The sequence below is a fragment of the Podarcis liolepis genome, assembly GCF_965112155.1.
Source record: "Podarcis liolepis genome assembly, chromosome: 11".
NCBI classification, from domain to species: domain Eukaryota; kingdom Metazoa; phylum Chordata; class Lepidosauria; order Squamata; family Lacertidae; genus Podarcis; species Podarcis liolepis.
Genome location: NC_139565.1, coordinates 54,704,695 through 54,725,339, shown reverse-complemented (window position 1 = coordinate 54,725,339; position 20,645 = coordinate 54,704,695). Strand labels below are relative to the sequence as shown.

The following is a 20,645-nucleotide window of genomic DNA, read 5'->3' as shown; positions in this document are numbered from 1 at the left end:
GTGCCACCCGCTCATAAAGAAGAGGTTCACTGGATGGACAAAAGCAAGCCCAAGTGAAGGTTCTTAATAGCATCTTTGGCCAATAATTTCCCACCACCCCCCTCTCTGGATGGAGCACAAAGAGATGTGTATAATGTTGGCTATATACCAAACCTGTCATCGGGAGCCTCCTTGGTTGCATCCATCATTGCACATTTTGTGCCCATGCCACAAAGGCCTGGGTTTCTCAGAAAGCTTTTGGCAATAACCAGTTAATTGCCTTTGCTGCTACCGTTCTGTCTCTTACTTTTAGTTCTCTTTTAATCATGTTTCCAGTTTGTTTTGCTTGTGTTCAACCAGCATGGCCAACTCCCCTCTTTCCCTCCCCCCCCAAAAAAGTCTATCTCTCTAGATATTGGCACTAAATCACAATTCATAGCCTTCAGATTCTCTGCAATTTTAACCGGAAGCAGAATAGAGCCATTTCCAAAACTAGAGAGTGCATAAAAGGTCCCACTTTTTTTACAATGGCAAAGCAATTCTTCCTGCCGTGCTATAACTTAAAACGTCTGGGGCCTGGGCCTGAAGTGTTTCCCATTAACCTTCTCCCTAGTCCTAGACCTGTTAGTTCAGGTCTCCTATACTTCTTCCTGATTGAGTAAGCAATGAACAAGTAAGCTATAGTGGTCCAGGCTCACCCTGAATAAACTCTTCAGCTCTTTCCACTGAATCATCACCTGCAACAACCTGGACCAATCACCTGGTGCAGATGTTCAAAGGAACACTAGCCACTGTGAGATGACAAGTGCTGAACGCTTGAGCATAACGCCTCTGTGTTATGATTTTGAAAGATCTTTGGTGGGTCAATAAGCAAAGAGCTCTCCAATTTCCCAGAGCATTTTCGGAACAACTTCTTAGTGAGTTATGCGAAGCATTTTCTTGTTGATTCATTGCTCAGAGGCAGCAAAGAATGACCTGTTGAGCCGGTCTTTTGTCTTCTTCTGCTTGGATCAATCCCCAGCAACTTAGCAATCAGGCCAAGTCAACAGGAGTGAGGAACCGTTTCGCGATTACCAGCTCAACATTCAGCACTGCGGTGATCGGATTAAAGATATGTGGTGCATTTATGGTGGGAGGATTGTTCAAGGAAAACAGCAAAGGTTGCTAAATGCCCCTAAAATAAAGGGGAAATCCCCTTCCCTCCTTTAATAGTCAGCTAAAGCTGAACATTTTCATTTAGCTTTATTATTATTAATCCTAACCAGGGCTTTTTTTCAGCCAGAACTCACCAGAACTCAGTTCTGGCACTTCTCAGGTAGGCACCCTTGCCATTACAAGAGAACAAGGGAGGAGTTCCGGCAACCTCTTTTTCTAGAAAAATAGCATTAATCCTAACCACAATTTCCAGAGGGGTTCAGGCATGTTAGGGACAGAGGTGTCTGCATCTGCAGAATGGGCCAGAAACTCTTTAAAGAAAGGGGAATTGCAGTGTGCTGCAAAACACATCCCATGCGTAGAGAAGGTTCCATGTTCATAGCATTTCCAGAGGATCTTAGCAGCCCTGCTGGGGAAAACTCTTCCCTGAAACTTTTTAGAGAGCTGCTTCCCCTTGGGGCAAACAATGGGACAGATGAGCCAATGGTCTAGATGTAAGGTGTGATCATGAGCTCAGTGGTCACCACCCTTGAGAGCCTTTACCAGTTGGGAACAAAGAGCACTGGCCTAGATGAACCAATATGCCATGTTTTATAGGACAAGTTTATACAGCAGACCCATGTTATGTACTGAAGTTCTCACCCTGGGCCAGCAGGGGGATACTGTAGATAGTTCAGGTCCACATATGCAAATAAGGGATCGAAAGTGACGTTCACTGATTGGATAGTTACAGAAAGTTGTTACAGTTACGTTGTACTGAAGCTCTATATAAGCAGGCTGGCTGAACCCTTCAGTTCAGTTCTGTTCTGGCCTGTGAATAAACAAGAGCTGTTTGAAGAATCGCTGTGTCGTCTGATATGTTCACCCACAACTTAACAGTCCGGGTTCAACTGCGGGCATCTCAGGGACTAAGAAGATCCCAGAAAGCAGGGCAAGTTAAGATCTCTGGGGAATCATTGTCAGTCAATCAGAAGAGACAACCATGGACTAGATGGATTAATGGTCTGACTCAGACCTTTTGTTTGTACATAGTGCCTGATCAAGAAGAAGAAGAAGAGGAGGAGGAGGAGTTTGGATTTGATATCCCGCTTTATCACTACCCGAAGGAGTCTCAAAGCAGCTAACATTCTCCTTTTCCCTTCCTCCCCCACAACACTGTGAGGTGAGTGAGGCTGAGAAACTTCAGAGAAGTGTGACTGGCCCAAGGTCACCCAGCAGCTGCATGTGGAGGAGCAGGGAAGCGAAGCCGGTTCCCCAGATTACGAGACTACAGTGGTACCTCGGGTTAAGTACTTAATTCGTTCCAGATTCTTCATGTGTGCTAAAACTCAGTCTAAGTTTGTTTGTTTTTAAAATTGTTTAACCACATCAGTTAACAAACACGGATACATATGCTATAATGTTATTGTTTTAGTTAAATAAATTGTTTCAATTGTTTTTAAGGAAATGAGTGTTTTTCTCCTTCCAATAAAGTACAGCAGAAAAGTTGTCCAAATATAAACAGTTAACGTATCAAACCTCACAATAATGTCATAATTGTCGGTCTATGTATTTCTAATAGTAATTTTTGATATAACTGTAAAAACTACTCTGAAGAAGTGTGCATGCACACGAAAGCTCATACCAAGAACTAACTTAGTTGGTCTTTAAGGTGCTACTGGAAGAAAAAAAAATTTGTTTTGACTATGGCAGACCAACACGGCTACCTATCTGTATCTGAAGATTTATTATTCCAAAAATGAAACCTTCATCTGGTTGTAAATATTAAGATGATACCAGAAAGAATGAGTCTTTCTGTAAAAAAAAAGATTTACTGTAAATCAAGTCTTAATGACAAGTGATTTAAATCGTAATTTAAATCAAATCCACCCTGAGTGATAGGGGAGGATATTGTACTTTCCTTTTCTGTTTCTCCCTTCTTTAGTCTATTGTCTTTATTTACTGTGGATTAGTTTGTTTCTTTTATTATGTTGTAAAAACTTCAATAATTTCCACCCCATAAAACCAGATGTAGGATACACATCACTCTAACAACAACCTGCTTAAATACTAGTAACTGTCCAGTTTATTTAATTATTACAGATGCTTATATCCTGCCTTTCACCCCAAAGTATGTATGTACACACACACACACACACACACACACACACACACACCCCATACAAACAGTTTTTCAGATAAAGCCACAATGCATGGATCACAATATGAATCTCAATAATATAAATTCCATGGCAGCAGAAACCAAATAAAACACATTAACCCTCATTGTTACACTTCACCAACAAATCGAGCAGTATGGCTTTTCCTGCAGATGTACAAAGAGAAGTCGGGTGGCCATGTGCCCCACATCTTAGAGGGCAGCCCTCAATTTGAAAGGCTCTGCAGTCCAAGACTATTTTAAAGATTTTTTAAAAAAAAAATCATATGAAGGAAGAGGAGGGGCCATGGGGGAAAAAGGAGAACAGGGGTCTTGTAGTTGTCCATCAACAGCACTGGACAGCAGACTGATCCGGCACACAGAAATCTGCATCTATGCACATATATTAGCATATGCAAATTTCACACAAATAAGCATCCTCTTCTGTGCTCCTTTTTGACACTTCATATGCAGCCACGCTAAAGAGAAGCAAAGGACACTGTTTACATCAGGGGTTGGCAAATGTTTTTAGCAGGGGGCCAGTTCACTGTCCCTCAGACCTTGTGGGGGGCCGGACTATATTTTTTGGGGGGAGGGGAGAACGAATTCCTATGCCCCACAAATAACCCAGAGATGCATTTAAAATAAAAGCACACATTCTACTCATGTAAAAACATGCTGATCCCAGACTGTCCGTGGGCCGGATTTAGAAGGCGATTGGGCCGGATCCGGTCCCCAGGCCTTAATTTGCCTACCCATGGTTTACATACAAAGTTGGCATGCCCGGAGGAAAGAATCAGCTTCTAGCCTCTTCATTCTGTTGGTTTAATTCCCTTCACAAAGAAAACTCCTCCTGAACATCAACATGCAAAGTCAGCCACTCCAACTGAAAAAAGATGGAGAGCTTATTACACGTCTGTGCAGTTGATCATGCCTACAATTTCATATTCTCCAATTGGAGAATAAAAGGTAAAGGTAAAGGTACCCCTGCCCGTACGGGCCAGTCTTGACAGACTCTAGGGTTGTGTGCTCATCTCACCTTATAGGCCGGGAGCCAGCGCTGTCCGCTGACACTTCCGGGTCACGTGGCCAGCGTGACAAGCTGCATCTGGCGAGCCAGCGCAGCACACGGAACGTCGTTTACCTTCCCGCTGGTAAGCGGTCCCTATTTATCTACTTGCCCCCAGGGGTGCTTTCGAACTGCTAGGTTGGCAGGCGCTGGGACCGAATGACGGGAGCGCACCCCACCACGGGGATTCGAACCGCCGACCATGTGATCGGCAAGTCCTAGGTGCTGAGGTTTTACCCACAGCGCCACCTGCGTCCCGGAGAATAGCCTCTACTAAAGGCATTGTGGATTTTGAAGAAGCATGAATGTAGGATGAAAGGGAGAAACGAGCTAAGAGGATGGCACGTTTGGCAAATCCTCATTGTGATCAACTCCCGTCCAGAAACCTATGTCCCCACTGTGGAAGGATGTGAGGATCCAGAACTGGCCTCCACAGTCACCTACAGACACACTGTTAATGCCTTATTCATGGAAGACAATCTTACTTGGCCAAGAGATGCTTTAGAAGACCAGCAGTGGTCCTCAAAATCTCAGTCAGAACAGTTCCCATTTATTTCAATAAGGTTTATTCTAGCAGGACGCTGTTTCAAGCAAAATTGTATCCCGTCCGCATAAGCCTAGGGCATGATTAAGATACATATAATAGCTTAGATGAGACTGATAAGCACTTTGCATGTCTATGAAAACCTGCAGCTACTGCTATCGTTAGCTCATTAATGGTTCCACCCTATAGGATAATGCAATGTTTAACAGACTTTGCTTGCAGAAAAGAATTTCTCAACACTAGTGCTTAAAATTAAGAAAAGGAAAGATGCAAAAGATATCAGGAATATCATTAAGTTGCGTCTGCCAAGCTTGGTATAATCAGTTTAAGAAGCATCTGGAAAAATCAGCAAATGCAAATCAATTGCCCATAGCACCTCCCTTTCCTTTTGCCAACCACTTTTTCATTCACATAATTGTGGTGGTTCAACTGTGGAGCCCGGAGTCCTTATCCTCAAACCTTTCTTTGAAAGGATGTGGTGGCTATTTATTACATGTAATTCCTGTTAAGTGTTTGTTAGGATGCTAGAGGCTAAGCAATCTTGAATGCACAAGTTAGAAACGTAGGGCTGAGATATAACAGGCAACCACACACCAAGAGTATGACATGGTTATTATTTTGACCAGACACTGAACGCTTGTACAAACAGATACAAATACACAGTAAAACTGCCACCAGTAGCCATTGGGTGAACAAAAACTATTATTTAAATCGTGGCTAGATTCTCATGATTGCAACATCCCAAAGTATAATTTAGCCCACAGTGAACTATCTTGTTTTGTTTTGTGCATAGATGTCAGATCTAAATTAAAATATCCTAGGCCACATCCACACCAGATATTTGTAGCACTCTTATGTTACTTTAACAGCCATGGCTTACCCTAAGGAATCCTGGGATCTGTAGTTTGTTAAGGGCACTGGCCTCACAGAGCTACAATTGCCTGCAACCCTACTAGACTACATTTCCCATAATTCTCCATGACTTGTTAAAGCAGTATAACAGCAGTGCTTCAAATGCATGATGTAGTAGGTGATCATAGAATGAATGTATCTCTATAAAGCCTTGGTTAATTTACTAAAGTAAGTATTTTCCTAAAACCATCTTACTTGCATTTCAAAGGGTGGAAAAGAGCCATGCATAAACCCAATACAGCCAAAGCCCAATTAAAAAGTTTAATTACACATTTGCTATGCAGACACCTGGCACTCCAGGATAAAGCATTTGAAAGCTGATGGAAAACAAATACCCATCCCCTTGTAGTTTCTTTGGATCCATCCTTGCCTGGTGAGAGATCAGAGGGACTACTAGATTGGCTTACTAGATGCAGGGAGCTTCAAACATGGGGCAATATTGCAAAACATTTCTGTCTAGAAATGGATGACTTCTTTTCTGCAGAACAAGGCTGTTAGAAAGTCTTTTTGCCCTTCCAAATCTCAATTATATTGGGTTCTCCCAGACGTCCTCTGTGGGCATTCCCTGGAGCCAACACCATGCTTCAGACCATGGGTTGGCAAACTAAGGCCCGTGGGACAGATCAGGCCCAATTGCCTTCTAAATCTGGCCCGCGGACGGTCCAGGAATCGCCACGTGGATCGCCAGCACACATGTTCTTTCCCTCTCCCTCACATGGCGGCGCCGGCACCTCCTCCCTCCGTCCTCCTGGCTTCTCCCCGCCCTGCCTAGAGGAGGAAGGGGGCTGGGCTTTGTTGCTGCCAGCCCCTCTCCGGAGCCCTTTCGCACACCGCTCATCGTCCCGCCTCCAGCCCCTGCCGCTCACAAGACACAGGAGCTGAGCACCCCTTTCGAGTGGCCGCCATTTAAAACAGCCCCTCTCCGGAGCCCTTTTGCACGCCGCTCATCATTCCTCCGTGCTGTCCCCCCCCCAAAAAAATTAGCCCAGTCCCCCACAAGGTCTGAGGGACAGCGGTCCGGCCTGCTGAAAAAGTCTGAGGACCCCTGCTTCAGACCTAGCCAATGCTGACCCTATTTTGCAACGAGTAAGAATTTGGGAGCAAGACCTGCCCAGTCATATGCTCGGCAAGCAAGGCAGCTGCTGGTAGCACGTACCTGTACGATATGCATAATCAGAAACGCATCTTTGCTGAATGCACGCAGCACCAGTTTACACTCAAAGCACAGCACATGGATCAGCCCACTCTTTTGTGTCCCTTTGGGAAACAAATGATGGTTTTTCACCTGACATAATGGGCTAAGCCAGTGGGCAGGCATCCCTTGCGCTTCTTCCAGAGAAGATGCCCAGAGGCTAGCCTGTGGATATAAAGCAACAGGAATTGACAGACAGCCCAAATAATATGATGCTCATCTCAGGTTCTGCATCAGTTCAAGGAATCTGAACGAAACTTAGGGTTGTTGTTTTTTGTGCAAGGCAGGAACCAAAGCTCAGCTTCTAGCCTAAACCTTAAAACCAACCAAGGGGGTTGAGGCATGCAGTACATCCCCTTGAATAATATTCTGCAGTCAAAGGATCCTATGTTGGGATCCAATGCACAACACAATACAATAGCACACTTGGAACATCCTCAAGAACCACACCTGTTTCTTTTTTTCTGGGACTTTTATTTTACGGAGAGGTTGTCCTCTTCTGTTTATTATGCTATTGAACTTCTGCAAGCCAAAGGAGCTCCCTTGAACTTGCCCAACCTGCTTCACGCTTGGTAAGCTTTAAGATAGAAAGCAACGCTTTTCGGTTTAGCTGACATCGCCTCGTGAGAAAAAAAATCTCATCCCCCCCAGAGATTCCCACGGGAAACTGGCATTGATAAGAAAGAGCAGGATGGAAGGGGGACACCTGTTGTTTGGAAAGGCAACAGCTGATATGCACACTGGAATGCAGACCTTACCACCGAATATCTCAACTTTAAATTGAAGGTTCCCTTCCCTGCTCTCTTTACCCTGACCCTGTGCTTGTGTCTTTAAGAAGCAACACAAAACTGACAGGTGCTGTGTGAGATAGCAAGCCTCAGCACAGAGGCAAAACAAAGTATTCCTCAAACAACAGGGATGTCTGGGACCGTGGAAAAAAGGCAGGTATCTGAGCTGTTCTATTGGTTAATCTCCATTTAATCATTTTATACAACAGAATATGTGCATTGTGTGTGTGTGTGCGTGTGTGTGTGTGTGTGTGTGTGTGTGTGTGTAAGCTCTGTTTTGAAGATACGAAAAGGAAAGACAGTTTTTTGCTTGCAAGGCGCCTTAAATGCTGGCAAATTATCTTTCCTTCCCCAGTTCGTGCCCCGTAAATCCCAGCTCTACTGCCAGGTAGTTTCTCTTGCACTCGGTACTGACTTTATAAATAGCGATGAGGTAAGGAGAGGTTTCCCAGGAAGTTCATGATCTCACCTGCCACACCCTGTGTGGAAAGCAGGCAACCCACAGCACCAGGAACAAGGGACCGTCAACCATTTCCCAACACAATTAGCGCAGCTAGCAAGTGGAACAAACCCCAGTCGCCTTCTTTGCTTTGTTAAGCAGCAAACGAACAAAAGCAGGGAGACTAAGGGATGGAACAAACTAGTCTTTATTTTAGGGCAGGGCTGACTAGCACCAACGCTCCTTTCTCAACTTAGAAAAAGGGTCACTGCTCCTAAACTACTCAGGTTGCACACGATTCTCTGGGCACCTCACCCAGTTTCTCTTCTCCCTGCCCACCCAACTTGCCCCTTTTGCCACCACTGCCAACCTTTAGCTCAGCTCCAATCCAGTTCAACTGTCGCAAGCCAAACCAAAGCAGGAATGGCTAGCTCTTTCTCTCCAAAAGTCAAAGCAATCGTTTGTGGTTAGCTGTCACTTTTCTCTTGTGTCTAAGGTAAGGCTTTGGGGTATTTAACATATGTGTAACAGGTAGAAGAAAAAGAAAAATCAACAAGCAATGTTTCCCCTCGCTGCTATGCTTCCATAGCAGAAAGAACTGCCTCTGTTGGATTTCCATCTGTAGCGCTGCAGCTAAAGACATAGGAGCTCTAACAGAAGAAAAACAAAAGTTAGCAAGCCTATCTGGGGTCGTTTCTGGTGAGAACCCAGGCATTTGCAAGCACTGAATGTACCTGCCCTAGAGTGTGTCTGGGAATCTGCAAAGTACTCATTTCCTTACAAGTTAGGCAACTTTAGACTCTGGACTTCATGAACTTACCTCCCCGCCCCCTGCTCTTAAGACGGTAACGTGTGCTATTTTAATTTTTTTAGGTGATGAGCCCTCCTCCTGCTCATTCTACCTGGTACAGCCCCAGACTTTTGCCCTCTAAATCCTGCTGCGGGTCTAACCCCGCTAAGAAATCAATCACATGTTTCTTAGCAAAGACACAGTGTAAGCTAACCTGCTCCTCATCCAACAAATTCCAGAAGGTAGCCATACTTTCACAGCAAAACTAAGGAGGGCTGCAATGCTAAACACATTCATTAGGGCAGCCTTCGTCAACCTGGTGCCCTCCAAATGTAGTCCAAAACATCTGGAGAACATCTGGAGAGCACCAGCTTGGTGAAGGCTATACTAAGGCATAACCCCCTACTGAACACAATGGGACATACCTCTGGGTAACCTTACTCAGGATTGCACTGTCTGGGGTTTTTTTGCCCCTTTACAAGCTAGCAGATGGACTGCAGCATAAGTTTTCATGGACTGGAGTCGACTTTGAGACATACAAAAGGTTACCCCCCCATTGGCACTTGACAGATACATAGGTACACACATAGAGACAGAAAAAAACTCCGTAAAACAGCGATGCTGAAAGATGATGGTACAGGAGGTACAGCCTGCGACATTTTTTATGCAAAACTCAGATAAACACAAGATAAAAATACTGACTGCCATATTGAACTATGAAATGTCCTATTTCCATCTCTGCTAATTTAGCAACTGTAGCAGAACAGAACCCTGGTCTGGGTTTAAGCCTGTGAGCACATATGGATTGTTGAGTGAGGGCCACAGAGGCCAATCCTTTTGGGTCACTTCTCTGCTGCCTCTCCTCCGCACACACCTCAGACAAAGCGTACATCATCATCATCATCATCATATAATTTATTATTTATACCCCTCCCATCTGGCTGGGTTTCCCCAGCCACTCTGGGCTGCTTCCAACACAATATTAAAATACAGTAATGCTTCAAACATTAAAAGCTTCCCTAAACAGGGCTGCCTTCAGATGTTGTCTAACAGTCTGGTAGTTGTTGTTCTCTTTGTCATCTGAAGGGAGGGCGTTCCACAGGGCAGGCGCCACTACCGAGAAGGCCCTCTGCCTGGTTCCCTGTAACCTCCCTTCTCGCAGTGAGGGAACCACCAGAAGGCCCTCAGCGCTGGACCTCAGTGTCCGAGTAGAATGATGGGGGTGGAGACCCTCCTTCAGATACAAGACGCGCCATTTTTTCCCAAGTGATCTGGGTAGAACTAACCTTTTGAAAAACCTGCAGACCTGAAAGAGGAAGTGGGAAAGAGCATCACTCTTCCAACTTCCTCCTCCAAAAAAAAAAAAGCTCCGAGTACTTGTCAAGGGAGAAAAAAAAAGTTATCATCTCCAACTCCTGACAAAGCAAGGGGGGCACACCTGGAAGTTTTTAGGCCCAGTGGAAGACCTCAAAAACGCTACTGCACCAAAATGCACCACATTTGGTGACCCCCTGATGTAGCCCATAAGCATCCACAACAAACCCAAGGACCAAATCTACACTTTATGTCAGAATTCCATGGCTGGGGCTCTGAAGGTAATTTTCTTCCTCAAACAGCACCCACAATAGGGAGGTGATACAAATCTGAGTCATGGCATCACTTCCCTGTCGGTCCTTCTGCCCACATGTTAAAATGTATAACCTCTCAGGTGAGGTGCCTCAGGAGGAAATAAAACATCCAGGGGGAAAAGCTGAGGCATATAGGGCTTGCCAGGTAGAAGCGTTAAGAGAATTCTTAAGAAAACTACATTTGGTCCTGTTGCAATAGGGAAGGGTACGTGGAATGACCTGCTGTATCAGTGATCTTAAGGGCAAATGCTTGTTCTGCAGATTATACAATAATAATAATTTATTATTTATGCCCCGCCCATCTGACTGGGTTTCCCCAGCCACTCTGGGCGGCTTCCAACCGAATATTAAAAACAATACAGCATCAGACATTAAACATTTCCCTAAACAGGGCCACCTTCAGTTGTCTTTTAAAAGTAAAATAGTTGTTTATTGCCTTGACATCTGCTGGGAGGGCATTCCACAGGGCAGGTGCCACTACCAAGAAGGCCCTCTGCCTGGTTCCCTGTAACCTCACTTCTCACAGTGGGGGAACCGCCAGAAGGCCCTCGTTGGCTGGGGCTGATGGGAGTTGTAGTCCAAAATGGCTGGAGGGCAAATGGATAGGAAAATCTGCCCTAAGGAATGGAGGTAAAATAGGTACAAGCAAAGAATGCTCACTAATAATACTGGGGTTTGGGAAGGGGGGGGAATCCTTTCTACCTCCAAATAGGGCTGTGTAAGACCCAGAACCAAAACCCCATTGCCAGGTCTTCCCCTTAAGGACATTTTATTCAGGTGCAAATCACACCCCTCCCACTGTGGCAGCTCCCTTCTGCCAAAAAGAAAAGATGAAGCATTTAAAGCACATTCCCCACCTCACCCCCAAAGAACCCTGGGAATTATAGTTTGGTAAGGGTGTTAGGAAGTGCAGCTCTGTGAAGAAGGAAACTACAGTTCTCAGGATTTGGGGGGGGGGTTAAATGTATGTAAGGGACGCGAGTGGCACTGTGGGTTAAATCACAGAGCCTAGGACTTGCCGATCAGAAGGTCAGCGGTTCGAATCCCCGCGACGGGGTGAGCTCCCATTGCTCGGTCCCTGCTCCTGTCAACCTAGCAGTTCGAAAGCACATCAAAGTGCAAGTAGATAAATAGGTACCACTCTGGCGGGAAGGTAAACGGCGTTTCCGTGCGCTGCTCTGGTTCGCCAGAAGCGGTTTAGTCATGCTGGCCACATGACCCGGAAGCTGTACGCTGGCTCCCTCGGCCAATAAAGCGAGATGAGCGCCGCAACCCCAGAGTCAGGCACAACTGGACCTAATGGTCAGGGGTCCCTTTACCTTTAAATGTATGGTATATATGCACCCACACAGAAAATATGGGGGGATATCAGTTTTTTGACCCCAAGAGAAGAACCAGAATTAAAATGTATAATGCTGAATAAGGAAGATTCCTTATGCTTCAAAGGGCTTGATAAGGCTGCAATACTAACCCCACTTACTTGAGAGCAAGAGCCATTTACTTCAATGGGACTTACTTCTGAGTAAACATGGTTAGGGTTGAGTTGCACGGCACTGTTACCAACCCTAGCACAGGAAAGAGACAGGAGAGCATCTCTACAGATATTCAGAATGAGAAGTGGAAAAGGTTCTCAATATCAGGGCAGAATATTTTTTTTGTGAGTGGGTTTTGTTTGTTTCCTTTCTCATGGGGTTGCAGCCACCCAGGGCTTTTAGGAAAAGGAGGAAGTAAAACTGTCTCAGGTAGCAGCAGGAGAACAGGTGGAGGTGGAAGAGGAGAGCTCCCAGCTAAGTCACTCAACAACTGCAGCTGCCTCCTAGCAACAAAAAGTTTCACCCGCCTTTAAAAAAACAACACAGCAACAGCAAGCAGCCACTTAATCCTAAAACAGGGAAAGAGTCTTACTTGAGGGGAAAGAGGCACAAGAAGGTGGCTCCACACACAGAGGGCTGGGTTTGGATCTGCAAGGTCCGGGTGCGAGTACTGCCTTTCCCTATTACATCTGTTTGGGGTTCTCCAACACAAAACAACAACCCTGTGAGGTTGAGCCGGATTAACGTCTGCAAGATCCGACTCTGAGCTCCATCTCTCCCCATTACATTTCACGCTCAAGGGCTCTCCAGCTTTATCCTCACAACAAACCCATGATGGGGCCAAAGAGATGGCAACCAGCTGTGTCCTTTGAACCCAGGTCCAAGGCCAGTTATTACTCTACACCGGCCCCTCCATCAAGTGACTCGTTTGGCCTTTGGCATCACACACACAGCCTCAGACTCCTATATGGAGTCAGCGTTGGTGCAGTGGCGTCCGACTAGGACCTGGGAGGTTGGGGTTCAAATCCCCAATTAGCCACGAAGTTCACGAAGGTGGCTGTGGGCCAGTCACCGCCTTCTCCCAGCCTAACCTACCTCACAGGGTTGTTGTAGGGGTTAAAACGAGGAGGAGGGGCTGGGTGAACCACTTAGGACACCTTGAGCTCCTGGGAGAAAAGGGAGGGCTGTAAACGCAGTAAAAAAAAAACTATTATTATTATTATTGTTATTGTTATTATTGTTTAAGAGAGGAAACGTGAACAACTGCCTCTCCAGCGTTGCAAACGCAATCAAGCCCAAGAGCGTTCGAGACATTCACTGCAGGGGTCAAAATACAGAGTAATGAGAAAAGAAAGGAAAAAATAAGGATTTGCTGCGGGGAGCGAACCGCAGAGCGCAAAGAAGTCAGGTGCAGAGAAGGATAACGAGACTCCGAGGAGAGAGAAAAAGTAGCCAAAACAACTCGGGGAGGAGGGGCAGGAAAGTAGCCTTGGCCTGGGAGCCCCCCGTGAGGGTGGTTGGCTTAAACCCCCCCCGACCCCCCCCCCCACCGCTGCCGCCTTACCCTGCTATACAGCTCCGTCACCGACATCTCCTCGCCCGGGAAGCCTGATGGCGCAAAGCGAAGCCGGCGGCGCGTCCGCGACGCATCCACACGCGCAGCCGCCTGCAAAAATCCCAAAGTCCGGAGCGGCGGCGAAAGTCCAGCGGGGGTTTACGGGGAGGGCTCGGGCCACATGGCGGGCGGGCAGGCGAGCCTCGGCCGGAGCGGGAACGGGGAGGGAGGCGCGACCTTTGCCCGGCCTGCCTCGGCGCGCCGCGGCTGAAGTTGGAGACGAAATGCCCGGAGAAGGAGCGAGGGAGGAAGGGAGGCGGAAGGTGCGCGGAGCGAGGGGAAAGGAACAGCCCTGCTGCCCGGCCAGGCGGGGCTGGGCGGCCGCTCCCTCCTCAGGTATGGGAGGAGCAGTTCGGCGGCCGGCCGGTTCCGCTTTCCCTCCCCTACCTGGCGGCGCTTCGCGTCGGAGCTGCGCGCTTGGGGAACCCTTTGCGCACAAGACCCGGCCGCCGGCGCGCACGACGGGATCGCCCTCTGCCGGCCGCCGGGCAAACTTCCCACCCCGGAATAATAATAATAATAATTTATTATTAGAAAAGCAATGATAAACCTAGACAGCATCTTAAAAAGTAGAGACATCACCATGCCAACAAAGGTCCGTAAAGTAAAAGCTATGGTTTTTCCAGTAGTGATGTATGGAAGTGAGAGCTGGACCATAAAGAAGGCTGATCGCTGAAGAATTGATGCTTTTGAATTCTGGTGCTGGAGGAGACTCTTGAGAGTCCCATGGACTGCAAGAAGATCAAACCTATCCATTCTTAAGGAAATCATTAAAAGCTTCCCTAAACAGGGCTGCCTTTAGATGTCTTCTAAAAGTTTGGTAGTTATTTTTCTCCTTGACATCTGGTGGGAGGGCGTTCCACAGGGCGGGTGCCACTACTGAGAAGGCCCTCTATCTGGTTCCCTGTAACTTGGCTTCTCGCAGTGAGGGAACCACCAGAAGGCTCTTGGAGCTGGACCTCAGTGTCTGGGCAGAACGGACATGATCACAAACATACACCCCCAATACACAAAAACCTGTGGGCAGGGGGGGACGGAGGACTTTTATTAATGTTTTAGTTTTTAATCTCCCGCTCCTCCCAGCATTCCCAGTGCAGGCACCTTTGCTGCTGATGGGACTGGCAACTGCGACTGCTCTGAATTTGTTTTTTTTTTTTTTGCAAGTGTGTTTTGGCTTGATTGAATTGGGCCGCATCTGATAAAATAACGCTGTGATGTATTGTCACTCACTGTAATGAATAATTATACCAGACCCTCCCAGTGTCCCTATTTTCCAGGGACAAGTCCTTGTTTAGAGAAGCTGTCCCGGTTTCTGGGTTTGATCCTGGAATGTCCCACTTCTCCTTGGCATGGCCAAACTTGGCCCTCCAGCTGTTTTGGGACTACAATTCCCATCATCCCTGACCACTGGTCCTGTTAGCTAGGGATGGTGGGAGTTGTAGTCCCAAAAACAGCTGGAGGGCCAAGTTTGACCATGCCTGCAGGGTGTCCCTATTTTCACTGGATAAATGTTGGAGGGTTATGGAGTTATCCGACCCCCAAGCAGCCTGAAGGCAATACTGTATAGGGAAGTTTGTTTGTTTGTTTTTTTTAAAAAAATGTTTTATTGTGTTTCTATATATGTTGGAAGTTGCCCAGAGTGCCTGGGGCAACCCAGTTAGATGTGTGGGGTATAAATAGTAAAATTATCATTATGGAATGAGACGCTCCTCTTTTCATCGGAGAAATGTTGGAGGGTGTGTTTTCGTATTGAGATTTTTTTACTGAAGTTTTTCATAATTCGGTATTTTTACTTAAAGAAACTTTAAGCCACTTTACAGGCCCATCCCCCCCCCCATGCTAGAATATTAACCACAGTTTACAAATTGCAAACTAGAAAATGTCAAAAAGCCGGCAACTCTGAGCAAGAATTGACTGACCCTTTAAAACATTGTTCAGCCCAGCTTTGGGAGCAAGGGGAAAGAAACAAACTACAAAATGCAAAAGCCAGCATTTAAAAACCAACAGCAACAATTCTGTTTTTGTTTTTCTAGATCTGTGGGTGCTAAAGGAGGGGACTCTTTTTCCCTGCATTTTGCTGAGGCTTGGGAGGAAATCTGTTTGAGGGTTTGTAGGAAGTGGGGCAAAATCCTGAAGAGATGGTAAAGTAAACCCTTCAGACAGGCTACAGGGGAGAGATGCTTTTTTAAAATGCTCCCCATATAAAAAACAGATATAATAAAACAAGCACACTGAATGAGCATAGAGGAAGTGGGAATTCTAGCACAGTCTGCGCCCTGCTGTACTAGTTTTCTGCTTGTCAGAAGGTTTGTTTAACTTACTTATGTGGCCTTTTAAAGTATCTTTTCAAAATGGGAGCCTTAAAAATTTGTATTCCTTCTCCCAACTTCACTCTGAAGTGGTACCATTCATACTACTCAGATTTAATAAACAGTATGTGTTTGTAGCAGGGTGGGTGTGTGTTATTGGTTTGTTTTCAGTTTTATTGTGTATTTTGTGTTCTCATTTTGTATTTTTATGTTGTGAACCGCCCTGTAATCCTCGGATGAAGGACGGTATACAAAATTAATTAATTAATGTTAGAATTTAATTAGAACTGGTATGTTAGAACTGGGAGACAGCCAGACCCAAAAGTGTATGAGGGTATTAGAATATAGTAAGAATTGTGGTGGACTCAGTGATAAGTCCCTGTTATTAGCTAATGTGAAGACTAATTTAGTCAGACAGGCTTTCTTAGTTGCCGCACAAAACCAGGCAGGAATGTGATCTAGATGTAGAATTATAGTATCCGAAATATACTCGGAGTTGAGTGTGGATTTCATGCTCTTTATTCAGCTCATAGTAGTGAGGAATGAAAGTTCCCCCAAAATATCTGCTTTATATACATTATTTACACAATGGGCTGCACGTGATTGGCTAATTCCTGGATTCTCCTGTAGGCCAATCAGGTTGTGGATTCACTTCCAGCTGGAGCTGGATTGGGTGGCTCCTGTGGACCAATCGTACTGCTGCATTGTTCTAGGACCAATCAGACTGCTGCATTCTGAATCCTATTGTTCTAGGACCAATCAGACTGCTGCATTTTGGATCCTATTGTTCTAGGACCAATCAGACTGCTGCATTTGGATCCTATTCAGCTCAGTACATAACACCATTGTAGAATTGTAGAGATGGAAGCGACCTCGAGTGTCATCTAGTCGAACCCCCTGCAATGCAAGAACATGCCAAAGATATGAGAGGTTGCTTTCGTTCCCCAACGAGGAGTATACCGTATTTTTCGCTCTATAAGACGCACCAGACCACAAGACGCACCTAGTTTTTGGAGGAGGAAAACAAGAAAAAAAATATTCTGAATCTCAGAAGCCAGAACAGCAAGAGGGATCGCTGCACAGTGAAAGCAGCAATCCCTCTTGCTGTTCTGGCTTCTGGTATAGCTGCGCAGCCTGCATTGGCTCCATAAGACGCGCACACATTTCCCCTTACTTTTTAGGAGGGAAAAAGTGACTCTTATAGAGCAAAAAATACGGTAATTTGCAGCTTCCTTAGAAAAGACTTTCTCAGAAAAGGCTGGTGTGTGATGTAACCTGCACACCAGTGTGGCTTCAGCGGTTGATGATGCAAATGAATAAATCTCTAAGAACAAAGCTGGGCTGGTTTCCTATCTCCAGGATTTGCAAAGTAGGAGGCACAAAGGTTCAGTCCATGGTCTACAGCTGCAGATGTAGATAGGGGAATGCAGATCATGGCACAAAAGTGAATCATCGAATCATCAAGTTGGAAAGGGCCCCAAGGGTCATAAAGAACAGCCCCCTGCAAAGCAGGAATCTCAACACACGGTCTCCCATCCAAGCTGAAACCATATTAGACCCTGCTTAGCTTTAAGCAGTTTTATTGCTGCACCAGTAAGAGGGCCATCTAAGTGAATAAACATCCCCACAGCATCTGTCAGTCAATTTTATACGTTAGTTATAACTGCCTTTTGATGTACATGAGGCATAGGCAAACTCAGCCCTCCAGATGTTTTGGGACTACAGCTCCCATCATCCCTGACCACTGGTCCTGTTAGCTAGGGATGATGGGAGTTGTAGTCCCAAAACATCTGGAGGGTTGAGTTTGCCTATGCCTGATGTACACCATGCTAATGACCAGTTGGTGACATTAAAATAGAAAGCATTTTTAAAAATGTACATATGAGAAGTAATTCATTATTTTCACTCTGTCCCAGAATGACTGCCATTTTGACCAGGTGACCCAGCATGGCAAATAATGCTGCCTGTCCACTTCTTCTGGAAAACACAGTGCAAATGCTGCTTAAGAATTAAACTGCAAACAATTCCATTTTTCTCTCGCCCTGCATAGCTGACACCTATTTTAAAAACCTGCCGGGGTTTAAAATAGGTAACTGGTTTTGCATACATGGGAGGTGTTTATTGAATGTAAATTCGTACTACCCATTTTCCTTGATTAAATCAATATATTCCCACCCACTACACGGCTCTGCCTTCCACTAAAAAAAAAGAAAAAAAAGGTAACTACACTTGGAATTGGGGTGAGAAAATTAAGCCTATATTTAATGCTGAAGGCCGGACAGCAGAAAAGGTTTCCCCAAAGCACAGTGCAGTTATTTGCATGAAATATAGATTACCGCAAATACACTGTTTTAAAGGGAATTTCTAAAACTTTCAGTTAAGAGATTTTAAAATATTATAAATTTCTTGGAAGGCTTGGCATGCAGTTGTTTGTCTTCTGTATTATCCAGAGAAATATTCTGATGAATTGTGACCCCTGGCATTTTGGTTCAATCTGGGGCAAATCCTTTATCCTGATCCCAAGGTCTGATCCCATACTTCAATGGCAGACAGTGTGATGTAGGGGTTAGCGCAGGCACAGGCAAAATTGGCCCTCCAGATGTTTTGGGACTACAGCTCCCATCACTCCCAGGACCAGTGGTCAGGGATGATGGGAACTGTAGTCTCAAAACTACTGGAGGGCCGAGTTTGCCTATGCCTGGGTTAGTGCATTGTACCAGGAAGGTCTGTATTCAAGTCTTCACTGATCCTATGAAGCTCATTGACGGGGCTTGGCCTCAGTCACCTTTCAACCTAATCTACTTCACAGGGTTGTTGTGATGATGACATGGGGAAACTTTGCGCATGCAGCTCTGAGCTCCCTAAAGGAAAGGGCAGAATATTTATTTAACGATAGTTAAATAAATAACTGTTCTTTTAGAGAAACCTGAAGTCAATAACTCTTAACTGAATATACTGAATGAACCATAGCTTCAGAATAAATAAGAATAATGTTTTGTGTGCAAAAGGTTAAATCCCTAGAAATCTCAGGTTAGACTATGTACTGGGCAAAGTGCAAAGCAGTTATGCATGACATGAACACTTCTTTTTTTAAAGAAAATATCCACTGTTTTTACTGCTATTTATTAGTTGTCTTCTGTACAATCGTCTCAAGGCGATGTGCAATACAAACAGCAAAAAAAGTTAAAGACACACAGGTGGAATCTACACTCATATAACGAACGCTTTGAGAATGCTTTAAAAAAAGTTTTGAAACATATATTAAATTTGCCATAGCTCACCATCACCATCTAGTGTCACATTTGCATACTGCACTAAACGACACACTTAAATCATTTTATTTGCAGCTGTATGGCTGAGTCCACAGAAATACACAGCAGATACATTTAAAACAAAAGCCTATTCATGACAAAAACCTATTTGTCCAGCTCGGGAAGAACAAAGAGATTTTCAGTTGTTTCTGGAAAGTGCAGAAAGAAAGGGCACATGCTGTATCTCAGCAGCAATACTATGTTACAGAACAGGGGCCACCATATTCAAAGCCCCGCTCTGAGTTACTGTAGCTTCTGAGGACTTTGGAACTTGCAGGTAGGTATCAGATTCGCTATGTGCATTTTACATGTTAGAAATACATATAAATATGCGTTGCAGGGCTAGCCAAATCATAGCTCCCGGGTCTTTCAGCGATATAAGCAATTAACCCCGCAGTTTGCAGTGAGCAGGAACTGACTAATTAAGGGATAATTCATCCAAATTCGCTCTGTGTTTGTGTGCGAGAGAGGGGGAAGCAGAGGGAGAGAGAGCATGAGAGCAATCTGTGTGTGTTTCAGGACAAATCTTGCGACAGGCTGATATTCTCACAACTGAAGCTGCAGCAAAGCAGAAAGCTGCATCTGTTGAATTTCTGGCTGCTGTGCAGCCAGGTGTTTTGAATTGGGGTGGGGAGGCCTGGATCTCATAATCTTTTGCATGGCACACACAAAATTTACAAGGACAGCGTCTGCATCCTAACTAGTTTCCTTCTGGCTTTACCGCTGACCCGCTGCAAGATTTTGCACGGGCTGCTAGATCTTTCCAAACTCCACCCAGGAGAACTATCATATTTATCTGTTTTTTTTCCTGGGCCTGCCAACCCTAAGATCCATAAGCCAGTGCCGGCAGGGTGGGGGGTATAAATAAATAAAATGAATAAAACAGTACATATGTGCATAAATGCTGACCTTTACTTGTCCACATCTAGAGTCTCCAACTTGACTGCTAACTAAAGCCACTGTCTGGCATGTTCCAGGAATTCCCAGGCAGCCTGTTCTGCTGCCAAGGGAAGACAACAGCCTGTAATATTTACTTATGCATGTATTGTCATGACTAATATCCTCCCCTTTATATAGAAACTGTAGTCAAGGCAGCACCTTTTTTATTCTTAACCCATTTGACAAAACAAACAGCAGATTATTTAAATAGGAGTAGTTAAAAGCACATAAATAAAGAGGCAGCATTTAGCTAAAAGTGTGCTGTGTGTATAAAATATATTGAGAAAGGGCTATAGCTCTGTAATAGAGTCTAGGTCTTAAATGGAGAAGGACCATAGGCGAGTTCCCAAAATCTCAATTCAAAGGGGTCCTACATTGCAGGTAATGGGACAGACCTCTGCCTGAGACAAGAACATGCTACCTGTTATGTTACCTTGATAAGGAACGAAACGGAAAAATGCATTTTCTCCTAACTATAAAGGCTAGATTTTTTGCTTATTAAACCGTAAATCATCTCAGTCCTGT

The 20,645-nt window shown here is 45.1% G+C and overlaps 1 protein-coding gene across 4 annotated transcripts in view; it reads right to left on the bottom strand.

The window, feature by feature from the left end:
* Positions 1-14,005, bottom strand: part of MYO5B (myosin VB) — a 291,350-nt gene extending 277,345 nt beyond the window's left edge. For 3 of the 4 annotated variants that reach the window (XM_083465667.1, XM_083465669.1, XM_083465672.1), the window contains exon 1: positions 13,511-14,005. In XM_083465667.1, the coding sequence (XP_083321793.1) occupies positions 13,511-13,537 (27 nt within the window). In that variant the 5' untranslated portion in view covers positions 13,538-14,005. The remainder of the gene's footprint in view (positions 1-13,510) is intronic. The other variant, XM_083465673.1, reaches the window with a different exon arrangement.
* Positions 14,006-20,645: the final 6,640 nt, after the last annotated feature.